Raw genomic sequence first — 22,325 nt, 5'->3', positions numbered from 1 at the left:
TCCATCGGGTTGTGAGACGTTGAGGGTCCCACATTTTCTAGCCAATCGGCTCACAGATGGCGGTACGGTTGTCAGCCTTACGCGCCAGCCGCGCTTCGCGACTCGCATGAGGACATGACGTGTTGCTCGTCTGTACAGTGAAATAGCTCTATCTTCGAAACCGTCCGGAATAGAACACATGTACATATACAACACCATTGCTTTGAATGGCCGATATTATGACCTCCCAGAATATTATCTTTCCTCCTGGGACACACTGTATACAGGGGTTTGGATTGATAATTGGATTTACTGAACTCTTACATACCCGTTAGTACAAGTATTTATAACCGTTTCACAAATACACACACTTTACAGTTGACTACAGTACACACTTAAGTCCTCTCAGATTGCTGTGTATACCCCGGTTGCCTGGTAACGGCTTCCAACGGCGGACACGCCCCTTTCTCTGGTTTCCCGAACTGTCCTCGGCCTGAGCTACCAGATTCTCGCTGCAACAGCTCACATCAACTGAACCGCAGCAGTCCTCTCACTCACGCACCAACTTTTCACTTCACTAACTCATCTCCTCTATAACGCTCCTGCTTATATCTCAGTACGGACCACACAGAAAACACCGCTTCTCTGTTGCTACTTACTGGCCGTTACCTAACAATGGTTTTACATGTTACAATATCATAGTCATCTGTTTTCTAAATATGAAGATTTTTTTAGCCTCAAGGTTGGAGGACTACATTCCTTCGTCTCTATGTTTTTTTTATTGCTAGTGGGGTGGGACTAAGTCTCTTGTACTGCGGCCACTTCTGGCCTATTGTACCAGCCCCAGATGATAGGTGAGGGTGATTGTGGAGCAATTGGTGGAATGAAGATTGGCAGGGGAAACCGAAGTACTCGGAGAAAACCTGCCCCAGCGCCACTTTGTCCACCACAAATCCTACTTGACTAGACCCGGGATCGAATCCGGGCCGCCGCGGTGGGAAGTCAGCGACTAACCATTTGAGCTATGGCGCGGCCTTCGTCTCTGTGTTACTGCTCATTTGACATATTCTTAGCTAGTCTCGTACCTTGAGACAGTTTCCTCCTTCCGTAACCTTGGGAAGTGCCACGGCATGAACACGTAGCAAAGAAGGAGCCCACACCACAATAACCCGAGATGAGGAATTTTGTCAAGAACCTGATTAAACATGATGCAACAAAACATACAGAGTGAAACAGAATTGGGTGAATACGTGACGATGACGTGAAGTATTTTGTCACTATCTTAGTATCATGTAACGCTCCATAAATCCTCACAGAAGATCAAAATCACCTCTCTATTATTCGACAGGCAGATGTGCAAGCAAATGTAATGATGATATAGCCATACAGTCTTAAGAATAGCCCATTTAGGTAACTGGAAATCGTACTGGCTTGTGGGGGTGTGAAGAAGCAGACCTGACAGAGTCAGAGTCAGAGTCGGAGTCGGAGTCGGAGTCGGAGTCGGAGTCGGAGTTACTTTAAGACTGACAGCTTACCGCCAATCAGTTCATCATGACGCCAAATCCCTTGAGACACACGGCCGGAATTTTTTTTTTCAACTGGACACCTGCGGTTATAGTCCTTATGTGACATCCTCTCTGACTAGAGGATGGGTATGTAGTTTACAATTGCTGCTGGTCCTCGCCAGTGAAGTTATTCTCAGGTCTGACACCCGCGGGACCCGTGACCACATTTTACTGTCTAAAATTACAGATTCTCCCAACGTGTAGGGCCCGATCTCGTATTTATATCCCCCAGGAAAGCACAATAGACCACTGTAGGTCGCGGTGCAAGGGCCGAAGAGGCCTACCCCTAATATGTTCATTCATTATATCCCCCAGGAACAGGGTGGGCCAGTTATACACCCAGACATTGTGATTCCTTTTCGTCGGCTCCTACAACTCGAAGGGCTACGTCGGCAATGTTCGAACCCGACTCCACACGGGAGTACAGACCTGCATTAAAGGGTTCAGTGTTTTAAAGTGTATTTATTTCCGTAACTATGACACATAATTGAATTAAGCAGAAATATAAAAGACGACACTCGCTCCCAACTTGCCTCGGTACAGTTCCTCGTCTGCAGCTCTTGTACTGAAGTGGATGCCAGGAAAGGGACACATTCTGCTTCGGCCCAGACATATTCCGGTTTCCTTGTGTTACGTATTCTTTCACGGCTCTTTCATAGGCTGTATAGCGTAGAATGGTAGGTTAATAAATGTTGGATGAATAGGAAAGAATTTGAAAGGAGCTTGTCACAATGTAATCCAGTATTCTCCCAGAATTTTCCTAGATGTCCTGAGGAAAATTACCAGCACCTTGACTCAGAACAGCAAATGGTGCTCGCTGTTACGGTTCAGTAGTGAGTGTCGCTGGCGTGTGGAATGTGAATATGTCATATTGCTTTGGCCCACAGCTAAATGCAAAGACAACAAAATCTGTTCAACAAAGATTTCGTCGGTCTGAAAGATGTGATCAAGGGCTGTGCGTCCATATCGCTCCGCAAGAAACTGTTGGGTTTTGAGCAGGCTTCAGCTTGTACCCCGTCCATTATAAACTAACTCACAAACTCCATTCAACACAGTCCGGCTTGAGAACCTAATAGTCGCTAAGCTGATCTTTCATGGCATTATTGCTGTGTTCATAAGAGTTGTAGAGTGGTCTTACAGTGACGAGTGTAAGACCACGTCCAACCCCCTCAGAACAGATTAGTGTAGCGGTAGATCTCAAGACTTGCATTAAGGAACACCGGCTGTCCTGACTGAGGTTTCCCCGCGGTTTTTCTTAGTTTATACAAGAAAATTTGGGTTCAGTACTTCGATCAGGCAACGACTACTTAATGTCAAATAATTTCCAATTCATCTCTCATTTCACCATTCGATTCTATACAGTCTAGATACGGAAATCGTCTTAAAATAAGCAACAGAATACTACCAAGCAGAGGACTGTCCCTTGTCGGCTGCCCGAATTTGCTTAGGTCGATGCAACATACGCATACAGATCTACCCGTTACATCTGCTGACCGTCCCATTCATCTGCCCCCAGACGACGTGCCATGCCATGGGCTCAGGGGGACACAACATGCGTTAGGCTCGCTCCATGTCTTCTCATTCATCTATTCCTGTTGCTCCCACTTGGTGCATAGGGCATGTGTGAAACACTTCATTTCACTTCAGTTTTTTAATCTCGGACAGACGGTAGGATTCCTTGGACGGGGGATCAGCCCGTCGCAAGGCGGCTACCTGAAAAAAAATAAGGAATAAACACAGACAGACAGACATGCCTTGAGTTGGATTCGAAGCCACAACCCCGGTGTTCGAGCGGGCTAAGACATTTCATGCCTTAGTCCGCGCGGCCACTGTGATCGGCCCACTTAGATGCAGCTGAGTATTATTTTGGAAGAAGAATATTTCCCCACGTTCCTGAAGGAGAATTCACTGCTTCCAACTTGCATTCTGTTAATTATGGCTGTTAAATATTTTATGCTGTAGTGCCATATTGACTTGCAAAGAAGAGGAAATGCTCTGGGAAAGCCTTATTGGTCTCCTGTGTTAGTACTTAAACCTCTCGGATTATTTTGAAACAAATTCTTTACGTTTGAAGAAAACTTATTGCCTCCCATCTTGTATTCTCTTAATAAGGCCTGTTAAATGTTATAGGTTGTAATGCTGTCTTGATTTTTATGTAACTTTCGACGAGTTGCAATAAGCCTACGCCTCCATTTTGTATCCTGTTAATTACTGAGCACTTCCTATATAGCACTCTATATTTTGGACGAAATATCACACTGAATAGGTAAATTTTATGTTAACTCCAGAGCCTTGTACTTCTGGATATAACTTCCAAATCTTCGACGGAACATAATTCTGATTTTTCACTTTCCAAAACGAAGATGAATTTTGTAAATTTCTATTTAACCCCAAATTTTTTTCTAAGAAAACAATCAGTGTAGAAATTTTAATTTGAGAACCACCTGTTTCAAATTCTAAAAATCCATGTAACAGATGCTAAAATGAACATTACGTAGGAGGTAACGACGTGTAATTCGAACGGTTACTGACGTTTCGGACGAACATACCGCCGTATTTTTAGGATCAAAGGGTAAACCAAGCAAGAAAACAGAACGAAAGTGTGGCAAACAGAACAAGCTTAACTTGACGCCTACTTCTGCAGGTCTCATGCCTGACTTTCGGCCCTGTGGATGGAGACAATATATTCCTCGGAAACTTAAGGCTCACTTCGAACTATATGTCATTACAATCAAAAAGAAAGTAATTTTCACAGTCACCGCCGTGAGTACCTCTAATATAAACGTAATGTGTACGTGTTCAGTTCAAACCCCATAGTATACAAACCGTAATTTCCGTGACCAAGAGCAACCAGTATGCTCTTTAGGAAAGTAGACACTGTTTGTTATGAGAACCATGCAAAACGTAAATACACTGTGCGTTCAAAATGAGGGGTTTCTCTATTAACTTACTTTCCTTGGTTTAAAAACAAATGACGGGACGCTCATGAGATCTCTTCGGTGTCTGTGTGTTCTCCTGAACGCCTAAAAGCCGGAATAATGGACCCCGAAGAGATGCCCGTTACTAGTCAACGGCTCGGTAAACACATTCCCACAGCAACAACTGCAAACGCAAAAATAAGGGAACCGTTGGACGCTGCGTTTTCTATGGGGTCCATATCGTTACAAATACTCAATATTTAGTGAAAGGAAAGTAGGCGAAATTAGCTTCACTGCTGTAAAAACTACTAAAATAATATTTTATAAATTATTCATCAACACTAGATACGACCTAAAAGCTTGTGACGGTGGTATATTAGTACAAATATTATGTTTCTGGACATTATCCATTATCCTATTCTTATCTAAAACAGTCCTCTTTAATTCAAAAGAAGAACGTTTCGGAGACTGGATTCTTTTTCCGTCTTCAGGTAAAACCTACTCGGTTGGGCCGGAGATAAATATTAGCTCTATCAATTGAGCCCAACTGAGTAGGTTTACCTGAAGATGGAGACAGAATCCAGTCTCCGAAACGTCGTGTTTTCAAATTAAGCAGGGCAATTGTTTAGATAAAAATAGGACGATGATAATTTCCAAAAACACAGTATTTGCATTACTTCAACATTAATTTATAAAACCAAAATCCCGCGGCCCCTGTGTCAAGCCACTGCTTCTACCCGTCCAAACGTTTCCATGTTCACACTGTCCTCATAAAAAGAATATGTGGGCAAATCCTGGCAAGTTTCTATGAAAATGATGCTGCCTGCCCCTCCCCACAATAAAGGAAATTTGGCGATTAATTCTTCCCTTAACTTTTTGTTCATTTTCATTCCACATTGTTTAAAGCAGGCCTAAATATACTAAAGCCACCCCTGTACTTCAGCCATAGAAATGTTTGTTTTAGTTCCTACGGTTACAAGCGGCCACTCTGTGTTTTTAGGATCTCTCTTCCATTCAAAGTAATAATGGAGAACAAGCAAATGCAAGGATATTTCCTCGATCAGGTCACGACCGCTTCTTTTGTAATTTTTTTCAAGCAATCATTAATGTAGCACCCCGCTAGTAGACGCTATATGGTGTAGCTACTTACAGCATCGCTTAATAGCTCACAAAGAAGTCCAAATGTAGAGAGATATTCATCGTACAGATGTTCCTTCTTTCTGTAGTTCATAAAAAGTGTCAACAGATTTCGTATGTAGTCACATAGGCCTATAGAAACATGTATAATATCGAAATTTCCGACATTTTATACTTTAAGACTGAAAAGTTCAATTTGTATCGCATTGAGAACCCAAAGAGCAGTTTCCTGTAAGCTTTTCATATTCTTTAGAAGTACATTTCCGACTTTTGAGGGTATGATGCAAGGACCGTGGCTCCCAGAGCATCCATTTGCTGAGAAAATATGGTGAAGTTGCTGCAACTGGCGGGGAAACTAAATAATTGGGCACTCAAGACGAAACAAAACGTCTGTAGCAGTGAAGAAAAGAAATTCCACACCTCTTATGGGTGTCACTGCGTCCTGCTGATTTACTGGAGACGCCCTGAGTGTTGGGGAGGAGTGAGGGTGATATAAATCACCGGATGGTGAAGTGGAGCAGCCCTCTGACCCGGACTGCCACCCCCCATCACCACCGCTCTTCCATGCCTCCTGCCGTCTCAATTTCGCAGGGTCTAGAGCGCAGTTTCTAGGAATGGATTCGCTCGTAACGTCTAGTCACTTTAAACTGCAGGTGGAAAGTGAAGTTGGCATAGCCGGACCTGGGCACGATTTTCCCAGAAAGTCATAACGACCCGAACTTATTTTCAAATGAGAGCTCATAACAGCCTGTCAGATGCTGCGCTCTGTTTCGCTGAAACTTTTAGCTCTGATATCTGAGTGTTACTGGCTCTGTATTTTGTTCTGGAAAACCAAAATTTAAAACTATGCAGCATCATTTAACACATAAGAGTTACGGATTTCTGGGATGTGACGCCATGTAGTTTGATGTGTATCGATGTTTCGGAGGAAACCCCAATTACCTTCATCAGTTGGGGTTCAGCTACTCCCAATATATTGGTAGTATTTTATCAAACTGCATGACGTCACATCTAAGCAATGTGTGTTGTTATTATTCAGAGCAGACTGTGAGAATCTGAAAACTCGCTGAACAAGATACCGCGTTATGTGTAGATTCATTCAATAACCGGCATGGCGGAAAGCAAGGAACTTGCGATTTTGTTCTTTTCAGGCGTGAAACACATTTCCATACGTCATCCTGTTGTGGGAAATAGAGGCACTGCCGGTCCATACAACGGATAAGTGATATTGTGAATGAACAACACACACATTATTACACTGAACTGTTATTCACAACAATATATATATATATATTGTTGTGAATAACAGTTCAGTGTAATAATATAATATACTGACTGTGGATGAACTGCTTGTTTCTACTGCAATTAGTCTTCATCAGTTTCATAATATAATATAATGTTCCACCCACGTTGTACAATGTCAATTCCATATTCGGCTTATTTGTTAATCAGTTTTCTAATATTCCCTGTCCTAAAGCTATCCGTGCAATAGGCCGTGGAGGCCCATAGTGTTGTGAGACGTCGAGGCTGTCACATTTTTCTAGACAAACGGCTCACAGACGCCTTACTCACCGGCGGCCATTTATCCCGAGGAAAATTGCTGGTTATTTCTGTTAGGGACTGAGTCAACTCCAGGACCATAGTGCAGCTGGAAGGATTAGGTCAATTGACAAAATCCACCTAACCGGGACTCGAACATGTTACCTTCCGGCTTATAGCCTAGTGTCTCAACCAACTATGCTACCGCTGAAATCAGGCGTTAAATCTTTTCGTTACTCTGCTGGGACCTCCTCTGAGGACCACTCAATCTGTTGTTAATCATTTATCATCATTAATTTTACTTTTAAAAGTCGGTTAAGTGAACGAGATGATTAAACTGCTTCAAAGTGAGTTATTTTCATGAACTGGAAGAAAAACGTATTTCCTGTTTGCCACTTCTGAACCAAAATGTAAAACAGATTTGTAGTGAGCTAATAAAAAATGTAAAGCTATCCCTGTAACAGACCGTGGAAGCCCATAGGGTTGTGAGACGTCGAGGCTCCTATATTTTCTTCAAAATCGGCACACAGATGGCGGTGAAGTTGTCATCATTATGCGCCGGCAGGCCGCTCTTAACCCCATAGGAAGATTCCTGGTACTCATTTCTGTTAGAGGCTGAGTTGACTCCAGGGCCATATTGCGGATGGAAGGATTACGTCAATTGAAAACTCCAATTACCTTATTGGAATTACCTTACCTACATGGAATGTCTTGATTCCCTTAGTATGTCAGTGGTTTGGTTAGTAAATTTTCCGTTACTTTGATACACGTATATTCCGCACTTTCACTGCTTCCAACTCCACTATTCTTGTTTCTAATGAGTTAAGCCTACGTATTGACATTTTATCACGATTAAGCATGTAACTATTCATGTTACTGTAAGATTACATGACCGAATTGTGTATTACTAACAGCCGAAGTAATGTTTATGTTATATCGACCCATGTACGTATGTGATTCCCAGGTTTGAAAATTTGTTATCCACAATTCATACAATATATTTACTTACTGGCATTTGTATAACATCTAAGTGTTACTATCATATCAGCCCATCTATATATATATGTTCGTTGCTGACGGTTCTGTAGCCGCTATTTTGCTTTACTGAAATTTCTGATGACATGTTAGTGATACTGATCAGCTCACATGTTTTTGTGTTGCTGACAGTTCAGGAGATGCTGCTATCCCTTACTGACATCTACACGTATGATATGTTAGTGACGCTGATGAACGTTTGCGTGTTGCTGACAGTTCAGTGGCTGCTACTGCGTTTAACTGACATTTCTGATGACATGTTAGTGACGCTGATCAGCCCATATACTCGTATTTGTGTGTTGCTGATAATTCATTGAATGGTGTTATGTTTTACTTACATTTCTGATGATACTTTAGTGACGCTGATCAGCCCACATGTTTGTGTGTTGTTGACAGTTCAGTGAATGCTACAATGTTTTACTGACATTTCTGATGACATGTTAGTGACGCTGATCAACTCACATGTTTGCTTGTTGCTGACAGTTCAGTGAATTCTACTGTGTTTTACTTACAGTGCTGATGAAATGTTAGTGACGCTGATCAGCCCACATGTTTGTGTGTTGTTGACAGTTCAGTGAATGCTACAATGTTTTACTGACATGTTAGTGACGCTGATCAACTCACATGTTTGCGTGTTGCTGACAGTTCAGTGGATATGACACTGCCTCTGTTGTTGTGTTCCAGCTCTGACAGATGGCCCTCGCTTCATTGAGCCAATACCTAACGTGACAGTCGCGCTAGGCCGAGACGCCTCTCTCCCCTGCGTCGTGGAGAACCTCGGCAGCTACAAGGTGAGTCCGTGCTTCTTAACCTTTGGTTATTCTCCGCCAGTAACACGAGATATATCTGTGTTCTTTCAGCCTGTCTTTATATCAGCGGTGTTTTAGCGGTGACTGACTGTCATCGAATACCCTTGGCATTCTTCCGCTGTAATGCATGTACCGTGAAATGGAAACGGCGCGAGACGCCTGACGTATTTCATTGCAGAGCAGAAATCAAAGTCGGGAATGTAACTTGAATCCGCAAACTTACTTTTCGATACATTTATAAAACTGAATATCTTTTTAAGGTTTACGAGCTAAAGATCTCTGAACCCAACTGAAGTAAGCAAAAGAACTAATTTCATGAACCACAGTCCGCCTTGAGTAGCTGTCGCCCAGCCGTCTGTGGATTTTTTACCTGTAAACAAGTCACATACTAAACCCATAGAATCAAGTCCATAACTTCCATTCCTAGTTATGTAATACCATTGTTAATATTACTCTTCCTACTGTGTCTTTCTCTCCCAAGTGGTCTCTTTCCTTCTAGATTTCCGACCAGAATCGGTTATATTTTCCCTTTTCCTTCATTAGCTTCCATAATCAGCTCCTTCGAATGAGTGGAATTTTGATAAGCATCCTGGCAGGTTCTCCATTTTTTAAATTCTTTTTCGCGTACAGTACGCTCTTCAAGCGTGTGTCACCGTATAATCTGGCTGAATTTTGCTGACGTTTCGAAATTAGTACTGCCTCCATCTTCAATGTCTAGGATTATGCCAGGCAAACGGCTGGTTTTCCTTCTTAGCTTATTATTAAACCCTGAAGATGGAGACAGTACATTTCTCCGAAACGTCGGAACGCTTCCTTGTCGCTAAAGTATCAGATACGTCAGTCTTTTATTTCAGATTATTAGTTCTACGCTTACGTAAACGAATTATCGGTTTATAGTTCATGAACGTGTAACTTATTGTCACTATTTTATTGAGTGACTATAGACGGGGTTTGAATTGGTGATTGCATTTATTGAACACTTGCAGATTGTAACTGCAAGCCACTATAGCGATATAGCTAATTCACACACTTTACAGTTCACTAGAACCCATACTAATTTTCTCAGTTTCTTTTCACTAGCCGTTTTCTGGTAACGGATGCTAACAATGTCCTCTGCTTACGTCCTTCCCGGCTGGCGAATATCTCACAACTGACTCGCAGGCTGGCAGCCATCTCACACCAACCTCCTACTCTTCTGATTTAACTCAACTAACTGCAACTCCCAACTTGTCCCGCTTATAATACCTCGGCACAGACCTCACAGAAAAGACCGTTCCTCGTTGTTGTAGTTCATCTTTTGCCTTGGGAATATGTCTGTTTTCGAAGCTTTTACTTCAGTAAGAGCATTTGTATTATTGCATATATCGCAGTCGTTGCCCAGCAACGGCACTACATGCTGCAATATGAACATCTGACGAACTGTTAATTTAGCATAGACAGGCGTAAGTTTCGCATTCTGAAGGTCAAAGGTTCGAACTCACCGTTGCTCCAAAGAGTATTATTTTTAAATAGAAAGTTCATCTTCTTCCAGACACAGTTATTTACATGTCGCTAAGTACTGAGTTCGAATCTTTGCAGAGTTACCTACTATACTTCCTGAAAATTTCCCCCAGATTTTCCAGTCCAGGTAAATTCTCGGATACTTTATAGGCTACTACCGTCCCATAAATCCTTTTACGTTTATTACACATGGTAATCTTATTATTAAAGCGGCCTCCGTAGTCTAAGGGTAACGTTCCCACCTCATGACTCAAGGTACGCGGGTTCAAACCCGGCGGAGGTCGTGGAATTTTTAAGGGCGGAAAAATTCAGGGAACAAGTCCTCCGGGAGGGACTTTAAGCCGTGGGTTCCGTGTCGTAGATTTACGGCACGTAAAAGAACCTCATGTCTCTAGGAGACCTCTGAACAAAATTATTAGGTAAAAACTTTCCCGCCCAAGTAGTTTCCAATGCCTCTGGTAGATGGGGGGAAGTATCAAGGTACCGAGGGCCGGCCTCGTTGGCTTAACGGGGCTGATAGAACGTACCGTCTACCGGTAGGGTATGGGGACAGTAGAAATTAAAGGGGGACGCACAATGGACCAATAACTGGTTTAAGTGCATGGGGAAACCCACCCCCTCCAATAATAATAATAATCTTATTATTAGATACTATTAGCCTCTGAGACATTAAATAACACTGAATCAATCTCGGTAACCAGGCGGTCGAAATTTATTCTGGAAGTACTGGTTCGTATACCGACTGATGCAACTGCTTTGATGCTCAGTTAAGTTAAATAGAATTCAGTAATATTGACTCATAATAGGCCACGACAATTTCGATTAATTTCATTTTATTTCTACTTAGATATCCATAATTGTCATGCCTCAAAATCTGTGGAATTGATACGACTCGTTCATGGAACAAATGTGCTAATCTTTTGTCAATTTCAAAGAACGAATGGAATGGGTACAGCCTTGTATCGCGCCCCACAGACTAGGAACCACTACCCTCAATGAATCTGCAGCCTTCATCTACAGAGCAAAATGAAACTGAGTGTCAGTTACCCCCCTACAACCCTGTGCCATCTGCCCCTGACCGCAGGGCTATTGTCAAACAATTGACTGTTCATTGGGGTGTTAAAGGGGGGATTCTCCGTGTTGAACGCAGTTAGGGATCCCGACACCACAGACTTGGGGCGCTTCAGTCGTCGTCCGACCACAGCAGTATCAGATATGAACAGCACTGCCGTCTGAGATGTGGCACCGTGCAGTCCGGGAAAGGCGTATGGACATTTCGAAGGAAAGTGTTGATTCTATCATCAAAACGGAAAGTAAGCCAGCTGTATATTTAGTCTCCTTGGCTCGTTCTTAGACCCGTGGGGTTTGAAGCAGAGAGCTTCTGAAAAACGTTGTTGGTTACCTACAAAACTACACGGTGTCACAACCGAGACACACAATGTGTTCACTGAGATGGTTTAGTCAGAATAATATAACCATGAAGGGTTTGCAGTAGGCCGGCCGTAACAGAGTGTGGTAAAATATTTTATTTTCCTCAGTTCGTGTAGTCTCCGAAGCATAGTTGTAACTCTTCGTATCATCTGATTTAAAATTTTTGTGTTATGGGTCTCACACCAAACAGGGAATTTTCCTTAAAAAACACTAAAAAAAACTTCTTGGCTTTTAGTTCGCAAGCAACTATACCGACTGAGAGACCGCCGCTTATCGGCGAAGTTAGTGCCAAATTTAGCGGATAGAGGGTGTCGCATGGTCAGCGCAACGGATCCCCACGGCCGTTTCTCTGGGTTTTCTAGACCGAAGACGCTATTTCCTTGAAATAGCTTCTCATTTATCCTAACGAGGCTTAGCGAACCCCGTTCCAGACCCACTACTTCTCAGAAAATCTGGTAGCGCCAGGAATCGAACTCGGAAACTCTGGATCTGTATCCAAGATTTTTAACCAATAGATCATAGAGTCGGTCAGTTTTTTCTTAAAATGTTAAAAAAGTAAAACGATCCCTGTAAGAGGCCGTCGACGCCACATAGAAATGTGAGACGTCGAGGCCTTAACATTTCTACCCCCAGGAATATTCCTGGTACTCATTTCTCTTAGAGGCTGAGTCAACCTCAGGGTGCTGGAAGGATTAGGTCAATTTAAAAATTCAGTAATCTCATCGGAAATCGAACCCGCGACCTTTGCTTAATATCATTAACCGCTTGATGTCTGTAACGTTCGTGTAAAGCGTGTTTCCTGTGATATAGTGGCTGGATTTGTAAACAGACTCGATTGCGCAGGCGAACCTCTTACTTCAGAGGATTCAATGCCATGAAAAGTTTCCTGTAGCTTACTAACATGTCGTAAGCACAGTGTTTAGTATATATACCATCTTGATTATCTTTAAAATAATCTGAATTTTATCCACGCAGTGTATTTTTGTGTTTCGTACGGTTCTCACAGTAATCAACCCTTGTTCCCCTATACATCATTAACCATTTCGTCTTCGTAATGGATATACAGTGTGTTTTCTGTACGATATGAAATGAATTTATGAACAATATTTAACCGAATGCCAGGCTTCAAATATTTAAGCGTAGTTGGTATTCTCCAAACAGTACGCGTACAAAGTGTGCGGGATACAAGGCAGATCGTTATGGAGCTATGAAGTAGCGCAGTAGAGCCCCGCGGGACATGAATGAAGAGTTTCTCAGTCATTAAAACAATATTAGCGTTTGCAGCAATGAATAAGTTTGCGTGGAAGTTGGTATTCAAAGTGAATGTACTGTACCAGTCTGTGTAGATGAGGTCGTAAAGGAATTCCAGTGTACAGTGGCGCTTCCATGCGGCGCATAATGGCACCACTTCACTCACCTAATTACACTTATAAACTAATGCTGAGTGTAGAGGTCAAGGTTCATCAATTCTTCGATTAATCGCTAAATTTAACCGAATGGAAATGTAAATTAAACTCAATTTTAACGGCAAGAAGACTTTCAATTTTTCTTTTCTCTCTGGCCTACAAGCTTTTTGCATTATGATCATTATAAACAGAAGAAGAGGAGGTTTGAATTCCTCTCAAAGACAAATAGTGTCACCGCTGCTAGCCCGATCTCTCTTTCTGTGAAGCAATTTTCAAAGCATATTAAAGTACGCAGTCCCTTTGATAGTCAATATTTACTTAATTAATGGACATTCTTCATTACAATTTGATATTTGAACTGGCTTCTATCTGACGAGAGAAAATTCCTCACTGTGAAGGGTCTGAGTGAGTTCACTTGGAACAGAAAGGCCCAGATATTGAAATCAGTTACCTGGCTTCGTGTGACTGGACTAGGATTTAAATCAGACTAACTGAGAAATTAACTTGTGGGAAAGAGACACATTTGTATATTGTTTCACGACGCTGTCAGTCACCAGGATACGACAGGTGTACGCGTTATGTTGTAGGATGACTGAGAAGTTTGAAAAGATTTGAAAGGAAACATTAGTGGCGTAATCGACATATTATCTCGGAATTTTTAAGTGGAAGGACTGAGGAAAACCACGAAGAACCTCAGTCTTAGATGCCAGTGTGACGGCCCAATTGCCAAGCAACTAAACAATTTCCTCTCATTTTATGGACCCCGAAGGATCATTGTCATGTTCATAAAAGCCCCACACTTGACCCTATACTCAGGTAGATGAATACACTTCACATCGTCGAACTTATTTCTTAATATCTCCTTTAATAATATTCTACCATCTACGCTTAGGTTCTCAAATGATTTCCTTCTCTCAAAATTTTCTCACCTAAGCTTCTTATGCAACATGTTATAAATAAAAATGCAGTTGCTGGAATACATATAAATACAAATATTATATTTATTTATAATTCAAAAACATGAGGGGTGGGGGCCGTAGGAATTAATGAAACTCAGAAGTGGGTCACGACCAAGTAAAGTTGAGAACCACTGTTCCAGACAGTAGGCTCACAGATAGCGATAAATATGTCACCTCACGCTCCGGCCACCCTTTACCTCTAGGAATATTCCTGGTACTCATTTCTGTGAAAGAGTCTAAGTCGACCCCAGGGCCATAGTGTTGCTGGAAAGATTAAGTCAATGAAAAAAACAAATTACTTCATCGGGAATAAAAGCCGCGACCTTCCGGCTTGTAGCATAGTGCCTCAACCAAATACGCTACCGCGTGCTCCCTGTAATGACAATAAAGGTACCCATTAAACTCGTTTATAAATATACACAAAATTTCAGGAATAGACAGGAAGATGTCTTGTACATCCAAACAGTTTGTTTGATTTAAGCGATGTCTATTTTTTTTATTGTTAGTGGGGTGTGACTAAGTCCCTTGCACTGCGGCCAATTCTGGCCTATTGTACCAGCCCCAGATGATAGGTGAGGGTGATTGTGGAGCAATTGGTGGAATGAAGATTGGCAGGGGAAACCGAAGTACTCGGAGAAAACCTGCCCCAGCGCCAGTTTGTCCACCACAAATCCCTCTTGACCAGACCCGGGATCAAACCCCAGGCCGCCGCGGTGGGAAGCCAGCGACTAACCGCTTGAGCTATTGCGCGGCCACAAGCAATGTCTAAATCAGGGACGAAGTCACCAACAGTGTTTACCATTGTAAACAAGAACTGTGTAATTACAGTGTGTTTGTCACTAACCAGTGACAGTGCATAAGAAAGTGTGCCATGAGATGTAAGTACTCCGTTATGATATACCTCACGAGTGAAAGCGGAGGCCATGCAGCACCCCTCAAGTCTTCACATGAGCTGACACCTCCAGTAACCAACAGTGTTCCGCAACCCTTTTCTACTCGCGGCACACTATGAAGTATCCATGACTCCACGGCACACCAAAATGTTATTCCCCTCAAAAACGCATGATATCAGACAATTAATATAAATACGTAACGTGATAAACTTATTACTATAATATTATTATATTGTTATTTTATTATCATTAAACAGAAATCGACTCGTGCGTTTATTAACAATTTTCTTTCCCTGGTACTACAGCCCCAGTGGGCCTAGGCCTACCTCCATGAACTTCTCCGTTCACTTCGGTTTTTCTAGATCTTACACATTCGGTAGGACTCCTTGGGCGGGTGATCAGCCCGTCGCAAGGCCTGTACCTATACACAAACACAGAAAATCGCACACACACAAAATAAACATCCATGCCCTGAGACGGATTCGAACCCACGATCTCGGTTTCCGAGCGAGCGAAGACAGTACATTCCTTAGACCGCTCGGCCACCGTGACCGGCTAAATACACTTCTATTACTATTCAAGTAAATACAGTAATTCTACTCATGCCTTCAATGTGATACTTGCTCCTGCGTAGCTGCACACAGGCGACTGATCCGTGGTGGAATCGTTCACAACGCAAGTCTCATTTCTTCATCAAATGGATTTGAGTCGCTCCCTCTTTGATGTCTTAATTTCAGTTAACGTCGAGAAGCCCAGTTTACACAAATATGTAGTTGAAAATGGCAATAACACATTAACTGCCATCTCGGAGATTGCCGGGTATTCACTCCTTATTGCCAACCAAAACGTATCCAAAGGCACTTCGAGAAGTTTTAGTTTCAATGTTCTGTCTGCTTTTAAATCTGCGAGTTCCTCTTGTATATTAATCGGAAAATGTTCTGAATTCGCAACGAAATGGATCACGAACCCAGTCGAAATCTTGTACACTCTCTCCAAAATACTTATTGAATTTCTGCTGCAGTATTTCTAAACGTTCTTTAATTGTGTCCATCGCCACTTATCCCTGCAGTTTTAGGGAAAAGCACGCATACAGAACATGCGGCAAGTATATCAAAGAAGCCGCGTAGATGGGAGAAAAATAAAAATAAATCAATAATGAAAACTATGATATAACAATAACTGTGAGTAAATAATTTACGTTTAATTTCTTAGAATACAACATTACTGTACATAAAAAAATCATGGCATGTAATAAAGAATAAACAAGCATCATCTTACTTAATCAGTACAGTGGCTGAGAATAAAATACAAGCATATGAAACACGGTAACTGGGATAAAATAAAACGAGTAAAATTTCTTACAACAGGTGAAAGTTCGCGTCACACCTTTCACCTTGCGACGGCACACCGGTTGCGAAACACTTCCCTATAATCCTTGCTGCATCTAAACCATCTGTCTATCTATTTATGGCTCTACAACCGTTTGTTGGGCTCTTGCCGCTTATTCTTTTCTGTTCCTTGATCTTTTACACAGTCGGTAGGACTCCTTGTACTGAGAATCAGCACGTCGCAAGGCCTCTACCCGCACAGAGGGCAGCAAACTACACAGAATAAACGCACACAGACATCATGCTTCAGGTGCGATTCGAACCCAAGATCCCACTGTTTGACCGGGCGAAGACAGTTTTTTTTTTTTAATTCACTTAGTAGGGGGTGGAGTCCAACTGGGTCCGCTCGGCACTGCGGCCACTGATTGGTCTATTGTGCCTACCCCGGGTGATTATGATGATGGAGAATTTGGCAGGTGAAACCGAAGTACTCGGAGAAAACCTGCCCCAGCGCCACTTTGTCCAGTACAAATCCCACTTGACCAGACCCGGGCTCGAACCCGGGCCGCCGCGATGGGAAGCCAGCGACTAACCCCTTGAGCTGTGGCGCGGCCCAGTTCATGCCTTAGACTGTGCAGCCACCGTGCCGGGCGTCTAAAGCATCAATACTACTATAAATAAATTAAGGAGGGGTAAGTGTAGATTTTGGCCGGTCACGGTAGCCGAGCAGTCTAAAGCATGTACTGTCTTGGCTCGCTTGGAAACCGGGATCGTGGATTCGAATCCCACTCAGGGCATGGATGTTTAGTTTGTGTGTGTGCGTTTTTTCTGTGTTTGTGTACAGGTAGAGGCCTTGCGACGAGCTAATAACCCGTCCAAGGAGTCCTACCGAATGTGTAAGATCTAGAAAAACCGAAGTGACCGGAGAAGTTCGTGGAGGTAGGCCTAGGCTCACTGGGGCTGTAGTGCCAAAGAAAAAAAGAAAGTGTAGATTTTGAGTGGCGACAGAATTTATTTGTTTGGAATAGTGGAATAGAGAGAAAAGGGGGGGGGAAACCGAAGATACTCGTAAAGAAATAACCTTCAGTGACATTTTATCCTCACAGATATCACGTGACGTCAGTTGCAATTGAAGCTCAAGCAGTTGGAAGGGCAATGCTTAGAGCTCTTTTGTATTTACAATAATTAGATACAATAAAAAAAGAGCCTCACGCTTTGCCTTGAGCAAGAAGCCAAATCAATCCAGATTTAAGGTAAAATACACATTACTGCGTTTTGATTCTAAACAGCATGGCGTGTGTCTGAGCAATTCAGAACTGGGAGTGGTGGCTGTTGGTTGTATTAAAGTGATGCATTATGCAGTAGCTCAGAGAAAATGTCGCCGTCACAAAAGTATTCATTACTCTTGTTGGGCCGGAGCTTTTGTTTGCTCACAGCGTGCCCGTCCTTGGGCGCTGTTGCCATGCGCCGACATGACAACAATGACGAAAGGTGTTTTTACGTGTAGGGTGTGCGTGACTTACAAGACGCTTTTTTCTTTTTGATTGGATGATTGGAATTAATGCCACTTTATAGAAACAGCTCGTAACTACAAGTGATACTACACACTTTACACTTCACCGTTGCACAAGCACTAGGGTTCTCAGTCTTCACTAGTCCCATGCCGACAACGGATTTCTAACAGTCTCACTATCACTACAAATCAAACATGAAGCCTTCTTTGCACAGCCTAATTCCTTTCTTGTCATTATTCTGCAACTGCTAACTCAATTCAATTCCTCTGGCCCCAGGCTCATGTCTCGGCAGGTTGATGTCTCGAAACTCGACTCTTTTGAACAGAACTCTTCTTTATAACCACTTCGCACCTAGTATGCCAAAAGCTCAGCGTGTTTACAGCGCCTTTGTATAGCAACGGAAGTTCTCTATAGTTACTTCCGCATTCCTTGGCGCGGGAATATCTATACGGAGTCATTTCCCAACAACGAGCGAACCTTACTCCGAAACGTCAGCAAACTTCTACCAGTCCACATGATGTCACATCACAGGAAACAATATTTTTCACATAAAAGTTTAATCGAAATAAATGTAAGGAACAGACATGTTGGAGACCCTTGGCGCTAGATTGTAGAATATTATTAAAACGCATCTCGAAGAAATATTATGGGAAAATGTGAGCTACATTCATCTGGCTTAGAATTTTGAGCCATATTGGGCTTTTGCAAGCGCGGCGATGAACATTCGTGTCCCTTAGAGGAGGTCGGCGATTTGATGGCAAGCTTAACGACTGTTAGCTTCTCCCGAAAGTCTCTGGTCCTTTGGGTATTTTGTTCATTTGATTGATTAGTTAGTTAGATCATTTTAGATAGTTGGTCAGTCAGTCAGTCAGTCAGTTAGTTAATTAGTAATATTAGCCTTACACAACTTCATGAAGACACAAACCACTTTCTCTTGGTGAGGTAAGCAAACCTTTGAACTTGCTAAGAACAGTGTTTCTTTTTGGATTATATAGGTGGGTCCCTGTCACCACGGCATGGCGCGTCCTCAGGTTGCGGATGGAGGTGACGCCCTCCAGTTTTGGAGGGAAGCTGCGAATATATTGAATAAGCAGTCGCGGACCGCCCACAAGGGGTGGTTCTCAAGCTTGGGGGTTGTGCGTGGGGCTAACAACTCCTCGCCGTTAAAAATTACTTTGTTACGAAAATGTACACAAAAGCCTCGGACCTGGACGGATTCCTCGGATAAACGACCTAAGCTAATGAAAATTGATATGAGATTTGGCACTTGGAATGTTCGAAGTTTGTATAGAGCAGATTCGCTAAGGCAGGGGCAGAAGAAATTTTAATTATAAGTTAGATTTTGCGGGAGTACATGAAGTCAGATGGGATGGAGGTGGCATCGCACCAGCAGGAGACTATACATTTTTCTATGGAAAGGGGAAAGAAAATCATGAATTAGGTACAGGATTTTTCATACATAAGAGAATCCTATCAGCAGTCAAGAGGGTAGAGTTCATTAGTGATAAGATATTATACATAATACTAAGAGGTTGCTGGTGTTACATCATCATTCAGAATGTTCATGCCCCAACAGACGATAAAATTGATTACATAAAGTATAGGGTCTGCAAAGAACTAGAACATGTACGAGTATTTGATAAATTCCCGAAGTACCCTATGAAAATTTTGTTAGGAGATTTCAATGCCAAAGTAGGGAGGGAAGACATTTTCAAACCAACGATTGGGAATGAGAGTTTGCATGATATTAGTAATGATAATGGAGTTAGAGTATTAAACTGTGCCACATCGAAATATCTTACTGTCAAAAGTACAATGTTCCCACATCGTAACATCCACATATTTACCTGGACATCTCCTGATGGGAATATACACAATCAAATATGATGGGGTACCCAAAAGAAACTGAACTAATTTTTTTGTGGGCAGAGCTTTTGTAGTACCGCGTTTTGCCGCTATGAGCGCATAGAGCTAACATTCCTGAGTCGATAAGCCGACTACCGTTGCTTCAGAAGGTAAGGACTAGTTTCGGCAGAGTTTATAGTGACAACTGTTTTGTGTGATCGTCTTTTTTGCAATGGCCCGAACACATGAAAATGTTGAAAAAATTCGTTAAATCATCAAGGAAGATCGACGACGGACCATTGAAGAAATTGTGGAGCTGTCGGGAGTGACTTGGAGCTCAGTTCAGCGAATTTTGACAGAAGATTTGAGAATGAAAAGGGTGGCTGCGAAATTCGTGCCACGACTGCTGACTGCTGAACAAAAACAAGGTCGCGTGGAAGCATGCTGTGCTTTGAAAGAAGAGTCCCGAAATGATCCAAACTTTTTTTCAGCATTTTGCTGATGTTGCTGAGGTGAAGGAAAAAAACGACGGAGGCGCTGTCAAGCATCTCAAAAGATGAATTTAGACAATGTTTTGAAAAATGGAATAAAAGACTAGACAAGTGTATTAGTGTAAGTGGAGAGTACTTTGAAGGGGATTGAAGGTTTGTGCTTAAAATCTGAATAAATAAGTTTAAAAAAATAAGTTCGGTTTTTTATGGGTACCCCCTCGTAGACCACATTTTGATAGATAGGAAACGGCACTCAAGTATACTTGATGTCCGATCATTCAGGCAGCAGATTGTGATACTGACCACTACCTGGTGGTGGCAAGGGTTAGGGAAAGACTGGCAGTGAACAAACAAACAACGCACAGAGTCCATATGGAGAGGTTCATTCTCAAGAAATTAAATGAGGTAGAGGGTAAAGAGCAGTATCGTGTTGATATCTCAAATAGATTTGCGGCTTTGGAAAACTTGGAAACTTAGGTTGACGTTAATAAAGCTTGGGAAACTGTTAGAGGGAATATCAACATTTCTTCCAAGAGAGTCTAGGTTATTATGAACTGAAGAAGCATAAGCCATGGTTTGATGAAGGATGCTCAAAATTATTATACCAAAGAAAACAAGCCAAATTGCAATGGTTGCAGGATCCAAGTGAAATAAATTGGGATAATCTGAACAGTATAAGACGTGAAACCAGCAGGCATTTCAGGAAAGAAAATATGGAATATCTGAAAGACAATATTGATGAGCTTGCAATGAACAGTAAGAACAAGAACATTAGAGACCTGTATAGAGGAATAAATTACTTTAGGAGGGCTTACCAGCCTAACAGTAACTTAGTGAAGGATGAGAATGGTGATCTGCTTGCAGATTCCCACAACATTTTGAATAGGTGGAGGAACTACCTCTCTCAGTTATTGAATGTACATAGGGTCAGTGATGTTAGGTAGGCAGAAATCCATACAACTGAGCCGTTAGTACCTGATCCTAGCCCTTTTGAAGTTTAAAATGCTTTTGCAAAATTGAAACGGTATAAATCACCAGGTAGTGATCAAATTCCGGCAGAACTTATTCAAGCAGGAGGCGAAATATTACATTCTAAGATCCACAAGCTAATTACTTCTATTTGGCATAAGGAAAAATTGCCTGATCAGTGGAAGTAGTCTATTATTGTACCAGTTCACAAGAAGGGTGATAAAACTGACTGTAGTAATTATTGGGGGATATCACTGCTATCAACTTGATACAAAATTTTATACAATATTCTTCTCTCAAGGTTAAGTCCATATATAGATGAAATTGTTGGGGATCATCAGTGTGGGTTTCGACGTAGGAGATCAACTACAGATCAGATCGTTTGCATTCGCCAGATATTGGAGAAAAATGGGAGTACGATGAGACAGTACATCAGCTATTGATACACTTCAAGAAAGCCTATGATTCAGTTAGGAGGGAAGTATTGTACAATATTCTGATAGAGTTTGGGATACCCATGAAACTAGTTAGGTTGATTAAAATGTGTTTAAGCGAAACGTAAAGTTCGTGTAGGTAAACATTTCTCTGATATATTTCCTATCCAGAATGGTCTAAAACAAGGAGATGCTTTATCGCCACTCCTTTTCAACTTAGCGTTAGAATATGCCATTAGGAAGGTCCAAGGAAACCAGGTGGGACTGAAATTAAACGGGACAAATCAGCTGTTGGTCTACGCCGGTGATTTGAATCTACTGGGTGATTATGCAGATACCATAAAGAAAAACACACAAACTTTAATTGACGCAAGTAAAGAGGTTGGTCTGGAAGTAAACACTGAGAAAACTGAGTATATGTTGTTAGATTTGAGGTTCTTTATGTATATGTTGCTGTCTCTTCACCAAAATGCAGGGCAAAATCATGACATAATGATAGGAAACAGATGTTTTGAAAATGTGGCACAGTTCATATATTTTGGAACAACGATAACAGATCGAAACCTGATTCAG

The 22,325-nt window shown here is 42.0% G+C and overlaps 1 protein-coding gene across 1 annotated transcript in view; it reads left to right on the top strand.

Annotated features, from left to right (window-relative positions):
• LOC111864823 (lachesin) overlaps positions 1–22,325 on the top strand; it is a 365,620-nt gene that overhangs the window by 58,694 nt on the left and 284,601 nt on the right. Inside the window, exon 3 of the mRNA XM_023852358.2 lies at positions 8,858–8,964. Coding sequence (XP_023708126.1) covers positions 8,858–8,964 — 107 coding nt within the window. The remainder of the gene's footprint in view (positions 1–8,857; positions 8,965–22,325) is intronic.

The sequence above is a fragment of the Cryptotermes secundus genome, unplaced genomic scaffold, assembly GCF_002891405.2.
Source record: "Cryptotermes secundus unplaced genomic scaffold, Csec_1.0 scaffold1734, whole genome shotgun sequence".
Classification (NCBI taxonomy): domain Eukaryota; kingdom Metazoa; phylum Arthropoda; class Insecta; order Blattodea; family Kalotermitidae; genus Cryptotermes; species Cryptotermes secundus.
Note: the sequence above shows the minus strand (reverse complement) of the source record. Positions and strands in the feature narration are given on the sequence as shown.